Below are 15,941 nucleotides of genomic sequence, written 5' to 3'. Positions count from 1 at the left end.
ATGGAGAAAACTTTTAAGGGCAGAACTCACACAGCTCTGTTAGTAACACATCTGATGTGTGAAGCCATCCAGTATTCACATCTCTTAGCTTTTTATTGGTCCCTAAAACAGAGTGCTATGTATGATCTTGCTGTCCTTGAACTCCTTGGTGTGCCTACCATGAATGAATGTTGGAGGAGTGCAGCAAAGTTGCAGATTGCTCTGGCTCACTGTTTCACTAGTACTGCTTTAGAAGATGACTGCGACTGGTTAGCCTTCTGCATTTGGATGAAATTACTTCCAGTGCTAAACAGGATATCGCCTGGTGATATTTTACTAGCTTGGTGATGCTATACAAATTCTAAACTGAAACTTTCTCATCCTCAGGGTAAAAAATTTGTGGTTGGAAACAGCCAATTTGAATTCGAAGCCTCTGTTGATGAGTCAGATGAAGGAAAATTTTCATTCGTGAGTAAAGAGGTAAATGTGAAAATATGATTCACCTACCAAATACTCTCAGTTCTTCTTCTAAACTGTCCCAGTAGCTACATGTGTCCAGAATCATACAGGTAATATGTGTTTCCCTCAGAAAAGGAAAGCACCTCTGATGGAGATTCTCCTTTGGCAGTAGTAGTCAAAGTCAACAGTTTTGGCTCAGAGCTCCTGAAGTCTCCTCTCAAAGCCCTCAATCTTTCTCCTTGATTTCTCTACCCATGTAACCCATGGAATTATTGAACTGTCTTTGGAGGAGTTCAAGACCATTACTGTTTTATTCTTCACTTTTTATGCAATCTAGTGAAATCATTGCAGATAAAATGCAAGAATTTCTGTGCTCTCCCTCTCCACATTCAAATTCATTATCTTTCCCATTTTGCATCTGTAAAAATGGGAATGGTAAGAATGGTACCAATACGTTGTTGCTTGGCTACCTAGTAGTTACGCTTCTTTCATTCTGGCTTGTTTTACTGAGAAAGAAAATAATATTCAAAAAATAGTCTTTTCTAAGCTCAAAGTTTGACTCACAAATGTTATGCTGACTTTAAATTGTATGTCTTACAAGCTCACTAACAGTAGTTTTTAGAATTAATGAGCATTTATGCATCATCTGTGCCTAGCACAAAGCATTTGCTTTATAAAGCCTCCATATTTTTATTTGCTCTTCTTGTTTCCCAACAATTCTCATTGCTGCTGTCTTTCAGCATGAGCAGAAGCTCATGTCTTGGAGCATGTGAACCTCGTGATTTGGCTGTAAAATGAGGAGGTTGCACTGCAAAAGATGCAAGAGATTTCCCCTCCATGCGGTGTGAGTCTGCTGTGCCCACAGAAGTAATGGGGCCAGATGGTGTGGGAAGGAAGAACTCAGCAGGGTCAGCAGCTATACTTACTGCCTCTGAACAGTACTTTTGCTGCTTTGATACTTACAACCAAATGTAAATTAAATTAATGAAAAGCAAGTATTCAGATATTCCTATCCCTTGGTACTTGAAAATTCTGATTGTGAAGGATTAGGTTCATTAAAACATTTTTCTATAAAGGTATTTGGCCAAGATGAAAAAAAGGCCATAAGGCTTGGGAGAGTCTAAAACCTTCACAGGTCTGATTACTGAGAATCATAGAAAATGCATGAAATTACCCTTGCCAAATGAAGGTATAAATATCTCTATTATGTCATCTTTTCCAGTTCTCCTATAGTTCAAATGAGACCCTACAACTTAACTTATCCATAAAAACAGATAAGGTCAAGATTGACAGCAAACTGATGGGTAAGTATGAAATATGATATAAAAGGGAGATTAATTACAGTAAACAAAAATCTGTTCCTTCATAATTTGGAGTCTTGTTAAAAAGAATGTTTGTAGGTTTTATTGGTTTGGGTAAAACAATTAAATCTGACAGATCAAAAGTTATTAATACTAAACTAATGCATTAAACATCTGAGCTGTCAGCAAGTTTGCCAAGTGACACCAAGCTGTGTGGTGCAGCTGGCATGCTGGAGGGAAGGGATGGCATCCAGAGAGACTTTGATGGGCATGAAAGGTGGGGCTGTGCAACCCTCATGAGAATCAACAAGGCCAAGTTCAGGGTCCTGCACACGGGTTGGGGAAATCCCAAAAAGAAATGGAAGCTGGGATATGAAGGGATTGAGAGCAATGTTGCAGAGCAGGACTTGGGGTGAAAAGCTGGACCCAGCAAAGTGTGGGTGCAGCCCAGAAAGCCAATTTTGATCCTGGGGTGGATCAAAAGCAGCATGGCCAGCAGGGTAAGGGAGGGGATTCTCTCCCTCTACTGCACTCTCATGGCACCCCATCTGGAGTGCTGCATCCAGCTCTGGGCCTGCCACATAAGAAGGTTGTGACGTGTTGAAATGAGTACAGAGTAGGGAGAGCCACAAAGATGATCAGAGGGCTGGAGCACCTCTCTTATGGCAAATGGCTGAGAGAGTTGGGGTTATTCAGCTTGAAGAAGAGAAGGTTCCAGGGAGGCCTTATTACAGCCTTTCAGTACTTAAAGGTGGCTTATAAAATGGATGGGAAAAACATTTTCCAGAGACTGTTGTGATAAGACAAAGGGTAATGTTTTTACACTGAAAGAGGGCAGATTTAGACTAAAAAAGGAAGAACGTTTTTACAATGAGGCCGGTCAAACTCCGGCTCAGGCTGCTGTGCTGGTTTCAGCCAGGGTAGAGTTAATTTTCTTCACAGTGGCTACTGTGGGTCTATGTTTTGTGTACCAGACAGACAGTAGATGCCCCATGCCTGGAAACATTGAGGTTCAGGCTGGATGGGCCTCTGTGTAGAATCACAGAATCATAGAATATCCTGAGTTGTAAGGGACCCACAAGGATGATCAAGGCCAACTCCTGGCTGTACACAGGACAATCTCAAAAATCACTTGATCTAGTTGAAGATGTCCATGCTCATTGCAGAGATTTGGACTAGATGACCTTTAAAGGTCTCGTCCAACCCAAACTATTCTGACTCTATGATTCTGTGATTTTAAAGATTGCTTTTGCTCTGAAGAACAATCCTAATAGCAAAGCTTCACAGTTCAAACTTAAAGTATTTCGATGATTATTTTTTTCAATGATCTTTTCCTTTCCTCCATGAACTTTCCTCATCAAGCAGCAGAAAGAGGATCCTTCTCACAGCCACTCATAACAGACTTCACCTGAAATCTCAAATTTTAGCTGTGTCTCAGTTCAGACAGCTTCTGTAGTCTCAATGTCTACTGGCAATCAGCAATACACAGAAGCATTCAGAATGTTTTCAGCTCATTACTGTATTCATTTATTTCTATTAAAAATAAATTTTAAATTGTAGCATAAATATTTGATCTCTGATAAAAATCTCTTTATGACTATAAATTTCATCTCTTTCAACATACAGTAATGCAGCAATTATGTCTGTAAGTCTAGTTTTGAGCTGAGGTAAGGAAACTCCTTCACAATCAATGGAGCAGTATCCAGGAGCTGAGACCTATCTTACACTTCTTTGGACCGAAATTTAAGGCAGAATATTGCAAAAATTATGAGGCAACCCTCTTGTTACTTGCATGATGAGTCAACGTCAGGAAAATACTAGTACCCCAAGTAATTTCCTCCGCAGATTAAATCTGCAGACCCTATTTTTCCTACTGTACAATATTTAAATTTATTCCCTTTCATACTGGCAGTATGAACTATGTTTTTAGAAGATTTTCCTTATGGCTCTGTGTGCAGTGTTAAAAGACTTAAAAGAGTACCTGGCATGAATGTTACAGGGAGGTCGTATTACAATCTCACACTGTCTTTAATTTCCCTTCCAGAGGCTGTCATGTTTAAAACTGCAAAATTTTGACCAAATATTCCCAATGTCTTTTTTCCAAGTCAGGGGAAAACATTAAAAAAAAAAAAAGTTAGCTAAATTATTAAAGAACTGTTATCATTCAAATTGAAATATAGAACCCTTGCAAGAGCGGAATTGAAAAATTATCAACAAATGTCTCTTTTTTGTATAAAAGGGATTTTATAAAATCAAAATTCTTTCTGACTTTCAGACTCCCTTGCGGTATGAAATCCAGAGCGTAATGTGTTTTTATGCATCTTGAAAAGATTTGGCTTTGGGTATATGGATGCTGCTGAGAAGCACCTTTGAACCTGCCAGTAAAAGAACCCTTTCTTTGTATAACACTTAGTGAATACTAAGTTATGACAGTGTTTTACATCTCAAGCCATCAGGGGTTCTGAACAGTGTGAAATCCAATATATCCCTTTTATCCTTTGTCCTTTTTATCAATGATATCACAGCTGGTATCTCAAGGTGATGGATAAGAGTCTGAATCTAATGAGTGGCTTGCTGCTGGTACATATAATGAGCTGATCAGTGAAGAAGGGGAATGGTTAGTGCTTTAAGGCCATGGCTTTCTCCACTGCATTTATGCAACTGGATGTGGCAGACATCAAGACTTTGCAGTGCTGGCATTGTTTACTGAGGGATGGAGTAAGAATCCCTGTGCAGCCAATGAAGGATAATAAAGTAGTTCAGTAAATATATTCCCATGCTGTACCTGGTGGCCATGTGGTGGTGTGGGTGGGAAATGCCAGGTTTAGGAAGCCAAGGGGAAGATTTGCTCAACAATATTTCCTGTTCAACTGTCTGTGCAGAAGCAATCTTTCAGAGTGCTGGAATAAGAAAGCAATCTGATTCCTACAAAAGCAATTTGCACACAGCAAATTTCCACAAAGCAAAGAGCAGCATACCAGGGCTGTCAGTCTGGTGCTTTTCCCCAGCACTATGCCTACATCCGACATACAGAGTGGATAGCTGACACACAGACTGCAGGAAATATTGCTTGGTTTATGTTTGTTGCTCTGTGACTTCCATATTGATATGCTCAGTTTGTGAAGCAAATGATGCTACTTCTGCTTTGTGCTCATCAATCCCTTGGAAATTCAAGATAGAGATTGAATCAAATGGATGCTCTTTCCCATTGATTCTTTATTACAAATGCCAAAGTCCCTCAGTTTTGCATGCACCTCTAATAGTACTTCAGCTGTTTTTGTGCTGGTAAAGGTACTTCAAATCAAGTGGATATGTTGACTAGAGGTAGGAAGGGTTAAAATCAGGGTTTATCATTGCATTAACTCTTCATTGTAAGGGAAAGAATGAAAGCCTGTTATTATATTAAAGACTAGCTGTGAAACTGAATGCTGAGGGTTTTAAATATACAGCATTTAGAGAAAAAATGCCTGTATAAGGTTACATGTTCTCCTGCAAGTGGCAGAGACTATCCAAGATTTGGGCATCTGCAATATTGTTCATGCCTAGCAGAGGAATAAGGCCACCCCTGAAAAAAATAATGGAAAGCTAGCATTCCCATTTACTTTTTAATTTCAGTAGAAATCTGACATGGTAGTCTCCTGGAATTAGATTTCATACTGCTGCTGCTGTTATCTAGGCAGATACCAAGTGTATTGAAATGTTAGTGACTGGAAGGTGGTTTTACCAGTCCTGCTCCTCTGAGAGTAAAAGCTTGTTTTAAATAGACTTTTTAAATGGCCTCTACCATATGCATCTCAAAGGGATTTACCCTTGTCCATATCTGTTTACTTTCCTTTATTTCCTGCATCTTTAAGTATGAACCTCATTTGAAAAAAATCCAGTGTCGCTAAGGCTACAGTTTCTTGAGACTTAATGAAGGGAAGGGGAAAGGGAAGATGTTGAGTCTCTGTCTTGTATACCCCATTCCCATCTGTAAGCACATTTAACTCTTGAAAGATCACAGGAGGAAACCTGAAAAGCTTTCCGCTGTTCTGGTAAGTTAAGTTGATTTACAAGACTCACAAAAAGTGCCAGAGCATCAGTGGCAGGGGGTGAGAGGCTGTGTGGCCAGAAATACAGAGCAGCAAAAAGTAGAGAAGCAGGGAAAAAAGAAGGAGCAGAAAAGTAGGGAGCAAGATATTTTTCTGTTTGCAATAATCATCTCACCTGTCCAGGGAGGCACAGTACCCACATGCTGGGTAATCTGTGCAACTTACACACTTTCCCTAGAGAAGATGTGGCATCTTTTCAGTCTGTTTTCTTCTGGGCTGGTTCTCGAGTGCATCTCCATGTTTTTTTGCAAGCCCAGGCTCTCCGTATGGTGTTGAACCACCGAGCTGTGTCTCAAGGCTTTGCATCTATTAATTTTATTCAGTGACTGTGCATCATGCTAGGGATTGATGTGGGCCAAAACAAGCTTAGTGTCTGGGACGGTTGGTCTCTGCTTCATCAGTAAGAGAGGCATGACTGTCAGATGTGATTTCTTGGCTCAGAAAAGCTAGAGCTAAACCCCACCACAGAAGGAATAAGGAATACATCAGGATGACAGCTCAAGACCAAAGGGAAAACAAAAGCAAGAAAACAGAGAAGAATGAAGAAATGCAGAGCTATTAACTTGAACAAAGGTTAACACTTCATTAAATGTTTACTTTCTATTTGGTTCAGGCATTAGTGATGATTATGGAAAGTCCCAAATGTCCCTTGAATGGACTACAAAGGCAGCTCTCTTCCTTTAATTCTGCAGCTGGCAGAGGTCCCATGCCAGCTGATGTCTGCCCCTGTGGACACCCATGCAGGGTCTATACCTTCCATATCTGACTTGAGATGTTCCAGGAGGACCTGATTTTTTAATTAATCTTTGAACAGTTGTATATGTTATTGAGGTTAGCCAAAGTAAAGACTTCATATTTGAATGTTTTGACAGTGCCTGAGTGACAAAAATATATTTGGGGCTTACTTGATATTATTCATACTCTGCACATGGATACATGTCAGGTTTTTCCATAGAGGAAAAATACATTTTTCTCTCAGCATCAGTTAGAGGTTAAGTACAGACTGCACATATGACTCACATGACTCCACAAAACTTTATACACAGGGTAAGTTTTTCTTCCTAAAGAACACTGAATATCCTTAAAACAGAGAGAAATATCTAAGTGGGTTTGCCGTTCATTTTTCAGTGACTCTGTACAACTGCTCCTACGGACGAAGTGACTGCAGTTTATGCCTTGCTGCCCCTCCTGACTATAAGTGTGTCTGGTGTGAAGAAGATGGCAAGCCCAGCAAGTGCGTTTATGAAAAACTCTGTCACACTCCCCCCACCGACACGTGTCCTCCTCCAGAAATCACTCGCGTAAGATTGCTTTTTTTCTCTCCCTACCAGTGTAATATTTTTCAGGAGAAAGCAAGCAAGCAAGCTCGTACTGAAATGCAGGTTTTTTTTCCTGGGGTGTTAAATACGCCTCTGAAATAGCTGAAAAGAAGTAATGTCAGTAGTGATGTGTGTGAGAGATTTGTAAAGACTCAAAATAAGGGACTGAATGGAGTCTTTGAGCCTCCTTGTTTTTCAAGCTTTGTCCCTGCTGTGTCAGAAGCTAGCCTAGCAATGCATGCTTAAGACATGGCACTTGATTCTTACATTCTTAGCATGGATTTTTCTTTCCTGAAGTCCTTTCTACCTGAAATGAGTCTGTAAGAAAGGTTCCATCTGGAATACTGCTTCTACATTATTGGATATTAAATGCAAGATACTAAAATATATTGGGCATTCAGAGCTTACGTTGGCTTTAGATATGAATATAATATTTGGAAATATCTAGACAAACAGTTGAGTAATTTTTCAGCTGGTTTGTTTATGGGTTGAGTGCAGATGGACAGCCAGTGGGCAGAAGTTCTAGGAAGTTGAACCAGTGGGAAAATGGAGCAAGTGATTCTAGAGCTGGCTAGGCAGCCAGCAGAGGCAGCCATGTCTCTGCTCAGACTAGCTTGCACCTGAGACTGATTTTGATGGAGCAGACATTGAAGGGCAACCTCCCTCTCTTGATGGCAAATTTGCAACCCTCCAGAGCTGAAGACCTGAAAAGGTCTTGCTGGAGGTGCTCCAAGCAGTATGTAGGAAAAAAGGTTAGCCTCCCAACAAATACTCCGAATTTAAGTGCCTGTTAGGGCCATATTTCAGTCAGAGGAGTCCACTGCAACTGCAAGATCTTCTCTGTCCTCATTTTATTTGCAAATTACTCAATTAGCATCAGCCCATGTGCTGCAGCACCCTACTGTGCGATGCAGTTAGGAAAATCAAGGGACTGGAGGAACTTTTGAAGACGCTGTGTGGGGCAGTGGTGTGTGTTAGGAAGGTGCACTGCTCTGATGTAAACCTAAAGGGATAAAATCACAACAACAAAATCCTGGAAAAGCTCTATGGAAGGATTGTGAGAAGACTGCAATCCATTTGCTTTTCAAAATCACAGTACTTTAGTGGAGGAAGAAAACTTAGAACAAACACCAGGCAAGAATTTTGTACATAACGGTCTGCCACAGGAGACATGAAATCTGCAGCTGATGATTACCAATTCTGAGCTAACAGATGATTAATTAACATTCAAAAGTTGCATAGCATGTTTTTGTGTATGTCCTACAAGAAACATCTGCATTTCAAATGTGGGTAAGTAAAAGTAGCTTTAAATAATATAGAAGAGCAACATAGTCACTGCAGTATTTAATTTTGCTTTTTTTTTTTTTTCCCTGTCCCTCATAAACACAGATTGAGCCAAAAACTGGACCACTAAGTGGAGGAATTCTTTTGACCATAATGGGATCTAATTTGGGAATAAAAGCAGAAGATGTAAAAAATATAACGGTGGCAGACAAGGAATGTCTTTTTAAAGAGGAGTTCTACTCTGTTTCCACAAGGTAATTGATGGATGTTTTCCACAAGATTTTAGAAGAAAAAAGGAACTTCTGTGCATTTTCAAGAAAAGATATCTTGTTGTTACAAAAGGTTGCCATTAGAAGAAAGAACTAGTGTGATATATACCTGCAATATTTCAGAGTAACGTTTGACTCTGTATTTAAAAGTGTTGTAGATTATAATACAGCAACAAATTTACAATGGAGTGCTACCATCCTGCTTCTGACAGAATTTTTTTTCTTACTTGCTTCAAAAGCTTTCATAGACTATTACTGCAGATACATCAAGACTATTTGTTTTTAAATTAAAGGCATTCTGCATATGCACCTAGCCATTAAAATGTTGCTAAATCTGAAGCACAGTGAAGCCAAGCATATGCGATTTATGGGAAAGTAGGCAAAGCAAGAGGAAGCTTAAATCTTTTTAGTCCAGCCACAGAGTTTCTTTCCTGGGGGCAGGGAGGGAGCCCAGAGTTTAGGTTTAGCTGTAGATGACTAATTTTCATCTCAAAACCAACAAGTCCATGGGTGCTGAATTGCCTAAGCAGGTTGGTAGATGTTTTGTGGATTACTTGTCACACTCTTAAGCAGTGCCAAAAATTAAAACAGAGTGCCTAAATTCTTCTAGGTAGGTATCTAGGTGTTTATTACAGGTTATATCAAGTGTCTAATTTCAAGAGGGAAATACCCTTCTGATATTAGCTAATGAAAAGCTAATAAAAGCAGGAAAGTTCAGTAGTAATATTAAGAATAATGACATATTTTAAGCGGTGTGATTTTTCTTTCATTCACTTTTGAAGTTGCAATTGAAACCTTGGCTTTCTTTCCCTTCCTATCATTTAAAATGTAACACAGCAACTTTTTGCTATTCCTATGGCATGTTTTGAAAAGGATTTTGAAGATACCTGAATTATTTTTTTTAGCTTTTGAAAAATATTTAGCTTTACTGAATTTGTGGATCAGGCATTTAGAAGCTTCCCAGGCCTCTAGGACTGAAGAAGGTAAAGAATAGCTGTTTATTTCTTACTGCATCCCAATTTTATTGACATCACTCCTGCATTTACATGTACTTACTATCCGCAGAATTACAAACTTTTTTACAGTTATCTTTTCCCATTCCCTATTTTCAGTGTTTGCAAAAGCTGCACTGGATTGCAACATAGCCTTGCAAGAATTTCCCCATCCTCTTGGCTTTTTCTAAAGCTTTTTGATATTTTTAAATGCATGGAAAGGAGCCAGAACTGAGATGACTGGTTCCTTGTATCATAGCAACATTACTGGTTTCCTAAGTTCTGGCAGCATAGTAATGGGTGAGAACAAATGCAACTTGCATCATGTCATTTATCAACAAATTAGTGGGTTTTAAAGGATGTTCTCCACTAGGGAAGCATTTAAAAAGAAGTTATCAAAATCTTCAAAGAGATATCTATAATTTTCTGTCTTTGTCTTCCTCCATTCTTTTGTTTTATTATTACTTCCTTTTATAAAATTTAATTAAAAAATAATAGAGAGTGCCTTTCCTTGCTCCCCTAACCTTCTGCAGTTAAAAGCTGGTGTTTTTAGGAGACAGCTGCTCCCATGCACAGCAAGATTTAAGACACTTAAGGGTGCTTTCTGGCTCTGTGGTGATTTAATTGTTGGCCTTTGAGAAGTCTGTTCTCATTCTTTGTAGTTTTCCATTAGTAAAGTGGGGGAAGGGAGGCAGTGCCAGTGCTGGGGAGGGGAGGGAACTTTTCCAATTAAAATCCCTGCTACGGTGTTTCCCCCCACACCCCCCTGGCCCCTGGCCCTGACTGCTTTCCCTTGCTTGACATATGGTAAAAATTCCTCCAAAGGCACTGTTTCCTGTTTCTCCCTGACATGAAGATACAACTTCCAAGACTACAGTAGAGAGATGATGAGGAACAGGCTCAGGCAGCCATACACATGCCAGGGCATGCAAGAATTCAGAGAATTTTGTCCATTTGCCAGTACCCAGAAAAAAAGTCTGGAGTGATCTGCAGAGGGACTTGACAATCCTTTTATTATAAGTCCCAGTTTAAGTACATAATACCCAGTAATTTGGAGTCATTGAGGATTTTTTTCTACTTTGGGATTTTTTAAGCAGTTGTGCACTGCTTAAGGAAAAATAGCAATAATCCCGGAGGGAAAGAGCAACACAAATGAGCAGTGATCCTCAGGGTGTGTCCTATATGAGACTGTCTGACTGAGCAGGCTGCAGGCACTATATACCTCCTTATCTAGCTGTATTATCAGCTCTCCATTAAGCATTTGTCCCAGTTTTCGAGTGTGTCGAATCCTTATTGCCTTTTCATGCTTTTGTTCTGTGGTTTACCTGTTTGAAATAAAAGTTTAAACATCCTAGCTATCACTCAGCAGCACTGTTAGTTCTAAGGCAGTGTTCTGTCAGCCAGTCTTCCTTGAACTCTGATTTTGCATGTGTTATCTGTGAATTTATTTTCAGAGAACAGTAATTCTGACGGGATTTTGATCATAGGTGTGAAAAGGCAGTAGTTTGAAGCTGAAAGATAGCAAGGTGCACAACAAAATTATTGGCAGCTAAAACACACTAAATTATAAGATAGCTAATGATCTGGTGTTTGCATCAAGGAGGTAGGGGCTCCTTTGTGGGTTTTTGTGCTTTTTTTTGACATCACAAAATGCACTGTAAACCTTGTGTTGGGTTGCAGTTTCACCTGACTTAAGGGCTGAATGTGAGTCTTCTGTAGAAGGCACTTCTACTAACACACTGCTAAAGTAGCTGCTGTGTACAGTGCTCAGGTTTCAGTTTTACCAGCCTTTACATAGAACAAACTATTCTTGGGTGGTTTTGCTGGGAATCTGAGTCAGCATTGGATTACATTGTATAGGATAAAGCAGAGCTGTTACTTTTGCTGGCAGTGTGTGTGGTAGGTCACATACATTGCATTGGTACGGCAGCTGTCACTTCTAAAAGATAAGCTTACATTCTTTCTTTTTAGGATTGTGTGTCAAGTTGGACCAATGAATGAAGTTGGACCACAGCAAGGTCAAATTGAAGTTAACATCAATGGAAAATTAGGTAGATCACCAAGTGAAGTGTTGTTCACATACCAGGTAAGTGCATTTTTTTCTGAGACCTGTTTTGTGCTTTGTGCATGACTTAAAGTTAAGCACCAAATTGGTTGTGTTTGTGTTACTGTTTCACCAATAGCACTGCCATGCAAGAATGTTAGTGAACACTTAACTTCAGCATTTCTGTACTGAAAATCAATTCTGATCAATAGATCCAGAGTCTTAAAATCGGATTATGTTGTTTGCCATTCAAGTTAAAAAGCTGTGGTGGGAAAGCAACTGGAATAAACTTACCCACTTGTGATATAATATCTCTTAAGTATCACTCCTGAATAAAATAAAAGTCAGTACTGCAAAAAATTAGGTATTCTCTAGACACACGGAGCACTATTTTAATCATGATATTTAGTCTAGGCAATATTCTTAATTAGAAGAATGGATGCAGAGCAGCTGAAGAATAAGTAATGAAGGTACATTAATTTCTTTAATAATTTATTTCATTCAAAAGTATGGCATGCAGAGCCACAGACAGCATGACGTGTGTTCATATTACTTATGTGCTTTGTTTTCAGTGTGACTATGAAAGAGAATTTCATTTCTGTCTTAATTACTTTGCTCTAAATGTGGCCCTAGCTTATAGCTGGCCTAGCCTGTGGTTTTAGCAGCAAGTAGCTTTATGTGTATCTATGAGGTCTTCAAATTTTATAAGATCACGTCATAGTTGAGAGGTTTAAATAATATCAGTCCCCACACTGATACTTAAAATTACACCTATAAACTATAAAACTATAAAACATAACTTATGTGTTGGGCTTTTATCTTCTCCCTTATTTAAACTTCTGTCTCATTAATTCTTGATGCCTTGTGAGAAGGAAAGGAGTCAGCAGTAGGCAGTGGAATAAGTCAAGAATGACATTTAACTGAGAAGAGGATATTCTTGTTTTCACAAAACAGGTTAGAAGTGGGTTTCCTATAATTTCCAAGCAAATACCTCCTCTCTCTGGTGATACATCTGCAAAAAAACCCTACCCTTTTTGCTTGAATATGTCATCTGTTCCTTTGTGGAAATGTAGGTTATGATCTTAACCAGAGAACAACGACATAATCTGCCATGCATGTGTTTGTGGTCTCTAGGACAGAGACTATGACAGTAAGCCCTACACGAGATTTTGACATGAATCTGTTGGATGTGTTTTGCACCAGTTCTCTGATCCTTCTGTGTATAAAGACGATTTTTATGAAAAGTACATGAAGCTATTACGGAGTGGGCTGAAATGTGACCTGAACCATGTAGGTTTCAAAGCCTGTCTGTGGACTTGTTTTGGTGTGATTCCCTTCTCAGCCCATCTGAGAGGGACATAAGGATCCACTAGTTTTGGCCACTTCAGGGAAAGATTCTCAATTGCCTATCAGTGAGGTGCTAGGAGAAGTAGCTATGCATAAGCATCAGCCAAGTGGATGTTTTCCTGCAAGTCCAAGACTCCCTGTCTGTCAGTCTCTGCCTGCATTAAGGTTACTGAAAAATCAGATGCCTAAGCCAACTGGTGATGAAGAGCATTTTTATTTACTGCAAAAATTGTTCCATGCAGACCCTATTTACAATATGAAGAGCAAGTAATACAATTCTCACCTTAAGACTGGTGATACTGGTTTCTAGTTTTATTTCTCTTTATTCCACAAGAAAATGAAGCCAACTTTGGATTGCAGTAAGATTGAAGTCAGTACAGGGGCATCACATTGATACGCACCTCTGCAAGTGTGACACAAATGTTTTGGGGTGAGAACAGACAGTCAGAGCAAATCAAAGCAGACAGTTGCATCAGCTAATGTTGGCTTAAAAGCTGCAATCTTGTTTCAGTGCTGTTTTCAGACAGTTCATTGGTGACTTCTTTCAGCAGACATGCAAAATCTGTGCTTTGTGTAAAACCTCTTCTACTGAGTATATACAAAGGAATGAAAATGATCTTCTTTCCAAGAGCCCTTCTAAAATAAATTTTCTCTGATGTATTTCCCCATTTCTTTGGCACATTGGATGGCTACCCTTCTGCTGGTAACTACCACTGTTCTTACTGTGAGCTCTGACCATTTGAAGCAGAATAGCTTCAGCTGTAGCAGTGGCTGCTCTAAATGCAGTGTGTGGCATCATGGTGCAGAAGTGCACAAGGAGACACTGGAGATGCTCATGCTGGTGTGTCTGTGTACACTAGAGGTATCACCACATGCCCCACTGTCTCAGCCCTGTACGTGTGATTAGGATCTACCCCCAAAAGCACATAGTAACTTGTCAAGTAGATCAGATATAGGGAAGAACTTTTCATGTGATGAGAGTGGTAAGTCACTAAGAGAAGTTGCCCAGAAAAGCTGTATCTGCCCCATTATTGAAAATGTTGAAGGCCAGGTTGGATGGGGCTTTGAACAACCTGATCAAACGTTGTCCCTGCCTATGGCAGAGGGGTTGGACTAGGTGAGCACTGAAGGTGCCTTCCATCCCAAACCATTCAGTGATTCTATAAGTTGTACTATTTTTGTCTCTTGTTGACACCCAGTGTGAACAGTGTGATTTATTTTTAAAGGTGGATTGATGAGAATCAATAGTCAGAACAACTTGGGGCTCAGACTCATGTTTCTTCTCTATCTGCCAGCACAGAGCATTTCAGAACTGACAAATGCATGAGACCTCCATGAAATGGGTCAAAAATCCAGTTAAAAGGGAAGCCATGGTTTCAGTTTAAAGTTATTTCTGAACAAAAAGTCCCTAGTCCATGAGTGTCTGTGCTGTGCAGTAAATACTTATATTTGCTGGAGAAGAAAGCTTTATGTCTCCATACTCATCACAATTTCTCTATGCAACCTGAGTGCAGGTCAAGTACAGTCCCAGTGAAATTAAATTCTGATAACCCAGTCATCTTCTGCTGATATTTCTATTGTTTCCCTATAAGCAGGATCAGGCAATAACCATTCTCCTGTTTAGTGAAATAGAAATAAACTTATGCTAAATTTTAATATCCAGCTATGCAGTACATCTGGAGCACTGACAGCTTGGCTGGTCTCTGAGCAGGTGGAGCAGTAACATGGCTAAAGGCCAGTCCTGCTTTTTAATTTGTTGTTAACTTTATCTGATTTGCTTGTTACTATGGCAGTGAGAAGCAGTCTCAAAGGAAGGAGTTAAGCTTTTCCAAAGTTTATGGCTCAGAATTGCTGATCCCACATAAGTGCCGATTCCTTTCTCAGAAAACCTCTTCTTTAGACTCAAGGCACCAGGATGAGAAATTGCAGCTGGTTCTGGCATCTCCAGCATCTGTTTGGCAGAACGATTTTGTGAGTTTTAGGCTGTGCAGGTTAAAAATTCTATATTATTTCAGAAAGCTCAAATAAATCCAAGATAGTGAAGTTAGTGGTAGAATTTTGCAAAAGTGTAATACATTTCTGAGATACTGAAGGTAATTTGGGAACAGTCATAAAACTGACTGCTTGTAAACCAGGGAGTCTGTTTACCTAAACAAGATGAGTAACCAAAAAGATGAGGAAGGGAGGATAATGTAGTCTGACCTGAAAACAAACATGAACATGACTGTTCACCATACTGGAAGTTTGAATGTGAAATGAACAGCACAGTTACATTTAACAAGGTGCACTCTCCCACCTTAATCCACTCCCAAACTTGGGAGTTTCGTCTTACCTGCATCCATCCTCTGTTTTTCTTCTTGATGGTTGAAGCAATTGCTCTGAGAGCTCTAACCAGATCAATGCCTCAAGGATTTTGTGGAGGGTTTCAGCTCAGTCCTTAATTTTTCCCTCTAAGTCTTTGCCTCAATACATTCATTTTACACTGTAGCTGGGGGCTTTGGGTGGGGTTTTTTGTGGGGGAAATTATATGCTTGTTGCCATTATGATTGATTGTGATAAACCACACATCCGCAGAACTCTGGAATTGCTTCCAGAGGATCTTATTTTATTCTTAAGTCCTGCAGTACATCATGTTTTTGTGTCAGTCTGCACAGGAGACAGGGGAACTCCTGGATGGCTGAGAGTTTTAGTGAACTTGACCCTTATGGGGATATTATTAGTCTTAACTCTCTATCATCTGAGCCATGCATTGAAATACATATCCCACCATCCAGTGCTCATGATTCTGCTCAAGAGCTGCCAGTAAACACTGGATGTATGATAGTGCAGACTTTCCAGCCATGCACACTTCCATTT

General features: G+C 39.7%; 1 protein-coding gene across 2 annotated transcripts in view; it reads left to right on the top strand.

Moving 5' to 3' along the window:
- Positions 1-15,941, top strand: part of PLXNB2 (plexin B2) — a 172,101-nt gene that overhangs the window by 114,202 nt on the left and 41,958 nt on the right. For both annotated transcript variants that reach the window (XM_085041794.1, XM_085041802.1), the window contains 5 exons: positions 367-459; positions 1,661-1,742; positions 6,959-7,131; positions 8,539-8,687; positions 11,666-11,780. In XM_085041794.1, the coding sequence (XP_084897920.1) occupies positions 367-459; positions 1,661-1,742; positions 6,959-7,131; positions 8,539-8,687; positions 11,666-11,780 (612 nt within the window). The remainder of the gene's footprint in view (positions 1-366; positions 460-1,660; positions 1,743-6,958; positions 7,132-8,538; positions 8,688-11,665; positions 11,781-15,941) is intronic.

The sequence above is a fragment of the Lichenostomus cassidix genome, chromosome 1Aa (genome assembly GCF_008360975.1).
Source record: "Lichenostomus cassidix isolate B80296 chromosome 1Aa, HeHo_3.0, whole genome shotgun sequence".
Taxonomy (NCBI): Eukaryota; Metazoa; Chordata; class Aves; order Passeriformes; family Meliphagidae; genus Lichenostomus; species Lichenostomus cassidix.
The sequence above is the reverse complement of the archived record's forward strand: the minus strand, read 5'-3'. Positions and strand labels throughout refer to the sequence as shown.